The sequence below is a fragment of the Falco peregrinus genome, chromosome 9 (genome assembly GCF_023634155.1).
Source record: "Falco peregrinus isolate bFalPer1 chromosome 9, bFalPer1.pri, whole genome shotgun sequence".
Taxonomy (NCBI): Eukaryota; Metazoa; Chordata; class Aves; order Falconiformes; family Falconidae; genus Falco; species Falco peregrinus.
The window spans coordinates 6,889,223-6,901,447 of NC_073729.1; the positions used below are offsets into that span (position 1 = coordinate 6,889,223).

General features: G+C 38.4%; 1 protein-coding gene across 10 annotated transcripts in view; it reads left to right on the forward strand.

Moving 5' to 3' along the window:
• Nucleotides 1-12,225, forward strand: part of PLEKHA7 (pleckstrin homology domain containing A7) — a 159,983-nt gene that overhangs the window by 141,546 nt on the left and 6,212 nt on the right. For all 10 annotated transcript variants that reach the window (XM_055813432.1, XM_055813434.1, XM_055813433.1 and 7 more), the window contains 9 exons: nt 943-1,051; nt 2,164-2,402; nt 2,833-3,021; nt 3,296-3,413; nt 4,266-4,345; nt 4,727-4,927; nt 8,033-8,185; nt 10,736-10,869; nt 11,720-11,862. In XM_055813432.1, the coding sequence (XP_055669407.1) occupies nt 943-1,051; nt 2,164-2,402; nt 2,833-3,021; nt 3,296-3,413; nt 4,266-4,345; nt 4,727-4,927; nt 8,033-8,185; nt 10,736-10,869; nt 11,720-11,862 (1,366 nt within the window). The remainder of the gene's footprint in view (nt 1-942; nt 1,052-2,163; nt 2,403-2,832; nt 3,022-3,295; nt 3,414-4,265; nt 4,346-4,726; nt 4,928-8,032; nt 8,186-10,735; nt 10,870-11,719; nt 11,863-12,225) is intronic.

Genomic DNA, 12,225 nt, shown 5'->3' on the forward strand with positions numbered 1-12,225 from the left:
TTCCACTGCCTTCTGCTTTCTTTAATAATACTATTTTCCTCTTGGTTTTACTAAGTTTATTCTTGATGCCAGTTTTTGAGGGCAGAATTACTGGGCTTTGATTAAGTAGATGAGAATAGCAGTTTATGGTGATAGCAATGAACATCTGACTGAAGTGGTGGTGTCAGTAGCCAAGGTCTCTGGCTGCAAGATGCAGTCCAAGGCGGAGCCCAGGCTGCAGGCAAAGCTTCCTTTTCTTGCCTCCTGGAAAGCATCCGGAAAGCAAAGAGGATGCAAGACAAGACCAAATCCTGCAACAGCAGCAATATATTGTTTCAAACTATAATAAAAACATCATGTCTGGTAGGCCTAACAACCCAAATATAAGCAGAAAATAAATGTGTCAGCCTTTCTGAGTTTGTTTTGTTTTTATATTTAATCCATGAAAAGCCATTAGGGACTTCACAGCAGTATTCGGGGAGGCTACACTAATTTTTTTGCTTTTTTGATATTGGACATTTCCCCGAAATCTATTAAGATGTGTTTCGTAAGGCTGCCTTAGCAGTCTTAAGTGTGTTAGTATAGGATTTAAAAACTAAGTTCACATGAAAAGGTTCTGTAAGCTTGTTACGTAGAACATTAAACTAGTATTTTGTAGGCTGAATAATATTGTAGAGAAAAATGTAGAGCTGTCCTTTTCCCCCAGTCTTCTATAGGAAGTCTTCCAAGACTTAGAAGGTGCTCTAATAAATGTTGTAAGTAAGATATGTTGGTTTGGGTTGGTGGTTTTTGGGGTTTTTTTCTTTTATTTTGAAATAACTCATTATAGACTCGTAAGTTTTCATCTAAGTTCTGAAAAATTAGTTTGGTTTTGGTATCAAAAGGAGGATAAGCCCATAATAAATTAAAAATTAGATATAGTTGATTTTTCTTTTTTTTTTTTTCTTTTACTACAAACATCAGGAGAAAACACAAATACAAAAAGACTTGTGGAGAATTGAAGATGTTACAGCTGGCTTGAGTGCAAATAAAACAAACTACAAAACCATAGTAGACTCTATCAAGAATCCAGGTAAAGAGAACATAATCAAAACATTAAAAATATACAAATGCAGCTGAGTCTTTGGGTCTGTGCAAATAGTCTAGAAGTTTGTTCTGCTGCAGAAAATCCAGTTAATTTTGCTATTGGTTGCATCAGAAGTCTCTGTTGATTGATCACATTAACTTGGTGTTTCTTTGGTTGAGGTGACAAAAAGGAGTTTTGTTGTTTTCACATGCTGATGGTGCTAAAATTTAACAAGCCATAAAAAAGGGAGTAATAGTAATAGTAGTAGTAGCAGTAATGATAAATAATAATAATAATGATGGGCTAAATTCTTTCCAATTTACAGAAAGAGTTTCTGTCGCATGCTAGGCCCATACCAGAGTCATATCTATTCTGCATTCGGTCCAGGAGCTCCTCTCTGTGTTCTTCTCTGCTTTTTTTTTTTTTTTTTCCCCCGTTGCCCTTTGGATGCTGCCCAACTGCCCATGGTGCAGTTGTCTTCCCCCTCCCTCTTCAGGCAAGTGTTTGGTGGGCCGAGCAACATCATCAGCTACAGAAAAAGGGAAGGGGAAGTGTGTGGTCTGCATTTCAGTTGCTGTATTGTGTTTCAAAGAAAAGACTTAGTGCATTGGATAGCAAGAGACTCTTAATGCCTACTGTAAATTCAATTTATATTTGAAGTACTTTGCTTACCTTATACATAAAGAGATAAAATAGTTTGGAGGTGGTAAGATCTTATGTTATTTAAGGTACAGCTATGGGTGCTTAGCCTTGTCTAGATCTATAGGCATTTTAAGGAATCTGTGGCCTGGGGCCACGTACAGCCTAAGAACTGACTTTGCATGACTGGGCTTTTCCTCTTCCCACCGCCCTCTCCAAGTTTTACTGGATGTTACTAAAGTGTGTGGATTTATTTTTGGCTTGAAAGGCTTGCTTGATCCTCACCAGGAAGATCTTTTCCCTCCTGCTATAATGTAACATTCAAACATTTTTATGTCCAAAACCCCCACCCTTTGTGTTCAAAGCAACGTGCAGAGCACTGGGGCTGTTCTATCAAGTCTAAGGGTGTTTGCTGCTCTTCTTATGAACATTATTGATAAGAAACAACGCCTAACACATTTGTTATCTTTCTCCTCTAGAGAGAAAAACAGTGCCTTCATTTTCTCAGTCTTCAGTGCCTTCCTTACCAGCCTCCCTTGCAGCTGCGGAGAGCAAACTTTCAGTTGCGCAGAGCCCCCCGCCCAGCCCCGTTAAACCCTCCCTGGAGGTCAGGCTGTACCCACAGCCTTATTTCCAAGCCAGAGCGCAGCACCAAGCACAGCAGCTGAAAAAAATCGAGCCACCTCTTCAGTCACCAGTTAAGCTCAAGCCAAAGGTTGTAAGTACTGCTCTCCTGAGGTTCATTCACTGCTGTTCGCATTGACTTCTGGCAGAAACAGTGCAAGTTTCGTGGTTGCAAAGCACACAGTGTGGAGGCACAATGGGGAGATACTTAACGGTGTTTGTATTGAAACAGCAATAGCACTTACAGGAGAATATACGTGTGTCACCTGGAGCTTTATGTACCATAGCCGTGTGTTTGAGAAGGTTCCAATGCAGAGGCTTCCTCGTTAATGCTTTGGGGTTGATTAGTTGTTTGCTTTCTTGGGTCTTGTTTGGTTTTTAAAGCCTGGAAGCTCCTGGTGTGGAGAGAGGAGAGCATGCTAAAGCAGTCACAAATAACTCATATAATGTCATAAAGTTTCAGCCAGTTTTTGTCAGGCTGTTTTCAGATTGTTTGCCAAATATCTGTGCTTGCCTGTTCCCAGGAAGACGAAGCACCACCCAGACCTCCTCTCCCTCAGCTGTACAGTCCTGATGATCAGCCACCAGCTGTTCCACCGCTCCCAAGGGAAGCCACTGTCATCAGACACACGTCAGTGCGGGGCCTGAAACGTCAGTCAGATGAAAGAAAGAGAGACAGAGAACTCGGACAGTATGTAAATGGAGACTATAGGGTGAGCATTCGTGCACCTATACACCTGCACTTTAAAGATATGTGAACCTATAATAAAAGATACCCTTATCTGTAAAATATATGGACCCCTAGGTCTTGTGATAAGGAGAGAGATATCACAGCAGAGACGGTAATGGCAGTGGGAGATCTATGCCATATAATAATGGCAGAGAGAGGCTTAGTAATCTGGAAACAAAGCTTTAGGATTTGGTTTAAGATTCTTAAGACTTGCTGTCTGCGATTCCGATTGAACTGTTGAGTATTTTTCCATACAGGCGGAGCTGCGTTCATACATGAGTGAACCTGAGCTAGCAATTATAGGTGGTGACCTCAGCCCATCTCCCAGTGCTTTAATAAGCCCTGACAGTGGATACCAGACATTACCTACCCGTGGTAAGCCAGGAATTCATGTAGCTGATTTTAAGAGTGCCGTCTGTATAGAGCTTTTCTCTCCTAGGTTTTTCTGGAGATGGTCTTTATTTTTAGATTATTATTTTTAGATTAACTGTACGATGCTGTGAAAGTCTAGAGATTTTGTGCATTTCAATGGTGCCGTTACAGGTAACCAGCCTTTTGCAAAGCAACTTAATATATATTAACACTTAAAAAATATAAGCGTAGCGAAACGTGAAATTAACCGTTAGAATGTCTGCTATATTCAGTTATTTTTCCTCATAATTTTTGTGTGATCTTTTACAAACTCAAATATTTTTTTAAACGCTTACATTGCCATTGAAATGAAAGTGATCAAGGATATGAATATAATGCCCCCAGATGCTACATGTGGCTTGACACTCTGTCCCTACTGTGCTACAGTCCTGTAAGTGTTTCACAAATTAGGATAGAGAGGATATTTGGGGAAAAGCAATTAATTTATTAGCCATTTCCTTCTTATTTCTTTCCTTTCTAACTGTGAATGTTAATGTTTGATTTTCTTCATGGATGTGAATATTTCTACAGCTTACATACTGCTGTACAGCTGAGTTCACCCCATACCTTATTTAACGTGAGCTTCTAAATTATTGTAGATCTTTCTGAATTTTGATTAGTAGTGACCTGAAACACATTACCTTTGGCTGAAATGAAATTTCATGCCTCTCGTGATCTTTTGCAAAATGTGAAACATGAGCTAAAATAGTAATAAGAACATCACAGAAAAAGCCTGGTAATTTAAAAAATATCTGACACTTATCTTCGTTTTGTCCGTCATTTGATTTTATAGCATTCTCTTTTTTCCTTATGAAGGTTTATCTGGATCAACTTCCAGATTGCACCAATCATCTGCCATTTCATCATTTGCAACACTTCGAAGGGATAGGTCCAAGGTAAGTTTTAAATGAACATCTGAAGGGAAAGATCTGAACTGTCCAAAATAGTGAAGCACAGAATATATTTTGCATAGCAGTAGCATGGGAGGGGACCCATACCTGTGATCTAATAAAATCTTCGATGTTTCACATTCTTAAATGAATCAGCAAGCAGACAGACAACTCGCTGCATTTGAAACAGATTTATAAAACCAGGTTTAGAACCAAAAATCGGCACTACTAATAGAAAATACAGAGTTGAAATACGGAAATTAATGCAGAAATAACGGAACAAAATCATGTTAATTTAGCAATAAAGTAGGAGAAAGAGTTAATTGTTTGTATACTTATAGAGTATTAATTGCAACGTGTGTTTTGTGTGCTTTGTGACTTCTGCAGGAGAGACCAAAGAGTGCCTTGGAACGTTTATACTCTGGAGACCACCAAAGAGGCAAGATGAGTGCGGAGGAACAACTAGAAAGAATGAAGCGACACCAGAAGGCGTTAGTTCGTGAACGCAAGAGGACTCTTAGCCAAGGAGAAAGGCAGTCTGTTTCATCTCGGTCTTTCATCAGGCCCATTTCTGCAGACATAGGCTCAGTATGTTAGATATGCCTTAAAAGGACTAAACTACAAATATCTTGGGAGATTTTTTTTTTTTTTTTCCTAGCAAGCACTTTCACTTGAGTGTGTGTGATTCTTCTAGCCTAATTAAATTAGCGTTATACAGCATAAAATGAGCTCAGAGAGTGTGAGTAACAGGTGATCTTTTTTTTACTAGTAGTTACAGTATATGTAGCAAGTTCAGCAGGTAAGTTGGTCAGAGGTTAGTGTGCTGAGTGGAGATGTGAGTATATTGGAGTGATTTCGGAGACGTGATCGTTTTTTATTGGAATTGTATTTAGAAAGTGTGAGAAGCTTGTACAGTTTTAAAACTGCTTTATAATGGAATGGGCCTTTTAGAATGTTCTTACTCACCATGGATATTTTTCTTTTTAATTCATAAATTAGGCTGCAAGATAGTCGTGGGAATGTCAGACAAAAGGTGGTGTCTGTGTAAAGAGATGAGAAATGGATAATCAGTTTTAAAATCTAATCATGCTGATCAGAAATTTATGTAAGAGCTAATGTATTTTAATTGATACAAATTCTTCTTTAAAGCTGCAAATGTAGAATATTCTAATAAGGCTCAGATTTAAGCTGCTGAAGAAAAGGATTTTCGTTGCGTTCTGAGATTAAATGCTGTACAGACAATAAGTTTGTAATGATTCATTTTGGATACTAACCAAAGCAATTCTAATTGGTGAAGTTACCCAGTCGCTCACTTGGTGCTAAACCAAGATTGTACTGTAATTGCACTTACGCTGTGGTCTTTTAATTTATTTTTTATTTGGTCCACTAGAGCTTTAGAATGATCACTTTGTTTTACCTAATTCATTGCACAAGATCTCTTGCTTTTAGATTTGTCACTCATTGTACCTAATGCCTCTTTATTTTTGTTTGCTTGGTTTTAATTTGCGGAATTTTGTAGTTATTTTAAAATTTCTAACTGGACTACTCAATTTTTACCAGGCTTAATTGCATTTAGTACATGTGTGTCAATTGCTAGCATTAAAAAAAACCTATAATACTCAGCCTTTCATTCCCACTGTTCAGTAGCACTAATTTACAGCCAGTTACTTATATTTACTTTCCCAGTAAATACGAGTGCACTACTTGGAGACATTCATCTGTTTTGTCTTCTGTTTTGCAATCACAAATTTATTACAGATAGTGCATAAGATTTGGTAACTGTAGAACTATAGTATCACTGGGTTTTTTTCATATTTTAATTAAAGTACATGTGAGCTTTTTATGTTTCCTGACTCACGCAACGTACACAAGCTGAATTAAGCATTTTCATAACACTCTTTATTAACATCTGTGGCAAACACGTTATCTATAAATTTGTGTGCCATCTTTGTCTTTTTCTTGCTGTAAAGAATTAAAATAGAATCTTTCAGCCCTAGCAGTGTTTTATAGAGGTCATCTCTTGTACCTACAGGGCTTCAATACGCAAAAAGCATGTTTGATAGCACAATTACTTACAGCATTACGATTATTTAGCAGCCAAAATGGCAAACAGTTACATGTATAGTTGAAGTGCTGCTCAGTATGTAACATCTGCTTTAAACATACATTGTATGTGTAACTCTAATTTTTAATCGGTCAGCTCTCAAGTGTAGTATGACATTTTAAATATTGATCATAGTACATGAATTCATTTGTTATATACAATGCCTTTTTAATGTAAAAGTCGCAACATCAAAGCCAATAAAAATACTGCTTCGTAAGAACGGTTTGATGTATTTCTTACCTATACATAATAACTTGAAAATGATACTGTGGCTTTAAAATATACTATGTCAATCAGGCCTGGTTCGAATATGAGTAGAATTGAGTTTGGAGTACTCGTATGAGAAAACATTTTTTTTCTCTTTTGAATTCTATAAGGAAACATCTTGATTTTTTGAGATATTTGTTAGCCTTTTAGCTATTTAACTTTTTTAACATACATGGAAGATATGTATCTTCTGAGTGAATATGGAGAGCTTGTGCATGAATAGGTTTCAATTAGATTGATCAATGCAAGTAATATAATGAGGTCTAAGGGCTTCACAGGGAGTTCAAACTTCAACTAAAACAAGCCAAAGATTTGTTACAGAAAGACTGGAGATATTTTTAAGAAACATATAATGGTGTGTTCTCCTATTGATACTCTCAAATGCTTGAGATCTTGTTGTTGTCATTGTTGTTCTTTTTGTCCCTTCTCTTCCTCACTTCTTTTAGTATCATGTTTGAACTCTGTATGGGAAAGTTGCCGAGATCTGCTGGATGAAATGATGCTGCAACTGAACTTAATTTTTTAAACAAAAAAGTGTTGGTAGTGTATGTGCAGCTAAACTGTGTGTAGTTGTGAAGGTGCTGCTATGCAATGATTTGGGAACTCTAAATTCAGTAGGTTTTGAATTTATTATTGCTAAATGTTTACCTTGTAAAGATAATGTGTGAGGTTTTTGATTTTCCTAGGTAGCTAGATACTGCTTTTAATAAAGTCAGAAGAACTTAGATGTTACTAAATTATTATTTTTGAATTCAAGACAAGTTAATGCTAGCTCATGCTAGTGCCTAAATTATTATCAGCTTTCAATTAGATAAAATTAAATGTAAATGAAAATGTGGTATTATTCTAGAAAGATACAAAAAAATTTCAGGTTGCAGTGCTCAACCTGCCATGTAAATAGCCTTTCTGTGTAGCGATGCAAAATCACAGCACGCTGCCTGGTTGGAATGCCTGGGAGTAGGCTCTTAGTCTGTAGACTCACCTGTGTTGACGTCTTCCAAAGATATTTGTGTGTAGCTAGTTCCCTTTTAATCAGCATATGTGAAATAGTGATGAAAACATTTCTTAAAATGTAATACTACTGAATGTCACCGGTAAAACTGAACACTCCTCCAAAATCCCTGCAGCACAGCTAAAGGCCAAATCTCCCAACCACATGTTCCAAGAAACCCAGTTGTATTTTCTTTTTCTTGTCAGTCGGGGGGTGTGCTCTCTGAATTCTTTCAGCAATATAGCATTTGCAGCAGTAGTAATGTACATTGCTCAGTGATGAATTTGGCACTATGGTTGAACGCTGTTAATTGTTTTGTATCTATTACCAGTGGAAACGAGAGCAAGAATTTGATTTGCAGTTACTTGAGAGGGCAATTCGTGGAGAAGACAAGGATGAAAACGAATGGTTAAAAGTTCAGCCAGTGCCAGTGACAGAGACAGACCTGGAGCCGCAAGACTATGATTTAGATATCAGCAGAGAGGTAACGCTCACAATTTTTTGCCTCCTGTTCTGTGCCCCAAAATGTTTAACCTTCCTGAGTTTTAGGTAGTGAATTCTCACCTTTTCTTTCAAAAGTTAGCTGGAGTTTGAATGGAAAGGAGCCTTTGGGTATTGAAAATGTATGGCCTGGCACTTAGAATCTCTCTGAGGTTGGGGTTCGTATTGTGTTTTAGCGGAGAGAAGAAACTGGAAGGTTGGCTCTACTGTTTGAAATACGTATCTTGGGCGTTGTAAAGGAAAAAACGATTAAGTTAAGGAATGTTACATAAATGGGAGAAAACAATGAGAAGACAATGTCAATAATATTTGAAAATGAGAAATGGCAATGAAGGAAAAGCAAGTTTCCCAGAGCTGCCTTACTTTTAATTTTGACTGGCAACACATAGTAGAGAAGAGGGAGCGGGGCTTTGTTCTGGTTAGAACAGAAAGCCACCTTTCTGCCAGCTTTTCAGAGGACTGGGTTGGCGTGCTGGGCGCCAGGTCTCCTCGCGGCTCCGGTAGCCAGGTGCGGTATTTGAAATGCGGTTGAGCCATCTGGTGGGAAAGGAAGAATATAGCAAGTGGCAGGATTTTGGTCGGGGCTCCACATTGTGTAAAATGCCGTAGTAGACGACAAATCAGTAAAATTATTAATGATCATCAGACTAGTAAGAACATCTACCCTTCTGAAAGCTGTTGGCAATGTGTCATTTTACGGGGAGAGGTATTTGTACGCAGCTGAATCTGTGAGCCCCTCTCTGCTGATCTCTGTGAATGGATGTATTATTTTCAATGGAAAATACAATGCTCCTGTAAACTCCAGAAACACTTTCAGTTCAGCTTTGTATATTTTCGATGGAAAATGCAACGCTCCTGTAAACTCCGGAATCAAAAAATACTTCCATTGGGTTGCCTTTCCTTGTTGCGCTCTGCTATTGAATTTTTCTCCTGGAGGGCTCCACGGCCTTTGTACATCCAAATTAGCACCTTAAACCTTGGGGAAGGAAACGTTTCTGCTTGTAGGAATTTGTGTCCTACTCCAGAGTACCTGAGGCAGGTCTGAAGCTTGGAGAGTAAAGCTGCTCTCTCAAGTTACCCAGGCTGTCCTCCTCCACCGAGGTACCCCTCCCCTCCACCTGGCAGGCCCTCCTGTGCCTCAGGAGGGGATGTACTCACTTGTGTCTTTAGGGCCAATACACTGTCCGTTCACATGATAACGTTCCAGACTAACAGACTCCCTTATTCAGGATGAGCTGATCCAGGGTAGTTATAGTATGGAGGTAGATAGCTAAATCAAATCATCATAATAATATATAGCTATGGAGTTCTGGAGAAGGGTTGGATTCGAAAGTAAGGAAGTGTAGTGCAAAATGAGGATTTTATAGGAAGCATTGGCCTTGGGTTTGCTGAGAAGGAAGTATAAAAGTTGGAGGTTGTGACAGTAATGTGGTTATGAGTGTATGACTGTATTCTGTACTTTGGGTTTGTTCTGCGTGTTCCTGAGCCTGTTCACTGGGGGTTAGGTCAGGCCACTTTACATATGCTGCTGAATTAGTGTGAACTAAGGTCAGTGGTGAAAAAATGAGGATTATTTTTATCTAAAACTTTGAAAACTCATCACGTCATGAGTTTCTTAATGGAAATCCAGAGGGAGAAGAAAAAGTAGTTCCCCTTATTTTTATTTTTTCACACATCCTGTATTTCTGCTTTTCAGAAGCAGTTTGTTCTGTATAATAAGCATTGGTTTTCAAAGGCTAGGTGTAAACTGAATTTTCAGTGGATGCTTTATATCTCTTAATGCGAAGTAAAAATTTCCCACAGAGAACCTGATTCTAACAAAAACTTGTTACTAGCTTTCGTACAATCATATTAAATTTTTCATCTATAGAATTGTGCGTATGCAATGTGTTGTTACAGTTGCACAACATTAGTGTGTTTCTGGGTCAGTTCCCTAGACAACTTTTGTACACCTGGGATTTCAGATTTTGTAGTTGAAGAATTTCCTAAGATGATGATAAACTGCTGGGGGGGTGGGGGTGTTGTTGTTTTTTTTTTTTTTTCCCCCGCCCTCTCCACTGCTCACAGAAGATTAGGCAGTCCTAAAAGAATGATACCTTAGATTAAAACTTCAGGTGCTATTTCCTTTCTGCTGTAGGAAGTCTTTGCTGGTGTGACATAAATATCATGACATTAAAATCTCAGGTTGTTGAGTCAGTCGTATGGTGATTGCTTCTTTCTACTCTAACAGCTTTAGTCAGTGTTCTACTTGGGGCTCTAAGCCTGAGCTTAAAAACGGTTCCCTGTTGATTCTGATTTCTCTTGTCATCCCCTTTAATATTTGTTCGATTTCCTAAAGTAAAATGAACCAGAGAGAAAAGACACAGTTAAAAGCACATCAGCTCATATCCAGAGGGAAGGTTTAGCATCAGGTACATGTACCAACTGTGAAAACCCATGCTTTACTCTTTTCACTGTGTTGTCCCATTGAGGAGAATTTGTCTAAATATACTTTTATGCCTGTTATTAAAAACTTGATGCTTGCTTTCCACAGTTGTCAAAACCTGAGAAGGTTGCAATTCCGGAGCGCTATGTTGAACTGGAGCCAGAAGAACCTCTTTCTACAGAAGAACTGGCAGCAAGGCAACGTAAAGCAGAAAAGATAAAGAATATTCTTACTAAATCAAGGTCAGGGTTTGGTTGGTTTGGGATTTTTTTTTTCCAAATCTCATATATGGGCTGGTGTTAAACATCAGGAGCTAACTTCATACAACATTCTAATCCCTGTCAAATCATCTAAGTGTAACTTGTGACTTTTAGAAGATGCACACAGAATTCATGTCATAGACTTAAAGCTCCTTTTTAAAACAGGGTAGAAGAGATAATAACAGATTTTGTACATGTAGATTTTCTTGTTCAGAACATCCTAAAATAGTAGTGAGTCCTTACCAAGCAACTAGTAGATGACAGTGGGGAAGGAAACGCGCAGATCTGGCCAAAAGCAGAAGAAAAGTCAGCGGTGAGAGCAAGTTCCTGTTGTCTCCAGAGAACTGTAGTTCTGAAAGAACACTTTGGCTACTTCCAGCTAATGCAGAGTCAGCTGAAACATTCCGTTTCAAGAATTTGATTGCCTCGGGTACCTGCTCTCTCTTTGGAAGACAATTAAAGGGGCTGTGCCTGAGGACCACCAGGTTATATGCCTTTACCTCTGGGCACTAACAAGAAATTTTATTAACAACTTCAAACAAATAGCATTTTTGGTAGTGCTTTCGTTTAAACAGTGGATTTACAACACGGGAATTTTAGATGTACTTAAGGCTGTGCACAGATGGTGACTGGATGTGTAATGGCTTCATCTTTGTATGCTGGAGTCCTTTGCATACAATATCTAACGCTAATTTAAAGAACCTCAGCACAGCACGGAGCTTGATAGATGAGATCTGAAAACTGCTGTATGAATTCAAGCTTGTTCTCATCTGCGTGGTGGATTCTGCTTTATGTTTGCAAATGCTAATGTTGTTTTGCACTTTCCCACTAGTATGCACAATCTACAGCCGTCTGTTGCTCAGGCCAAGCACCGCTCGGTTGATTTAGATTCACAGCTGCAAGAGCAGGAGCGCATCATTACCATATCATACGCTTTGGCTTCTGAAGCCTCTCAGAGGAGCAAGGAGGTAGCAGGTAATACGTAGTTATTTATAAAATAACAGCTGTTTCTCACCAGCTTCGAAAGTTGTGTGGGGTTGTTGCTGAACTCCTGGCATGAGAGAGTTTTAGTCATTCGTATTCAAAATAGTGAGAAGTGCGTACAGATAACAAATTTAGAGGCCCTCAAGATTTACGTTGAGGATTTGGCCTCTGATGGACAGGGTAAAGGGGTTGAAATACTATAATCAGAAAGTTCAGAGCTTGGAAACTTGCTAATACTAATAGTATTATGTATTCAGTACTAATAGTACTAAAAAAAATCAATATTTTCAATGAATTCCCTATGGTTATATTAAATGATGGATATCTGTAATAATTTTTTTAAGATAAGTTGAT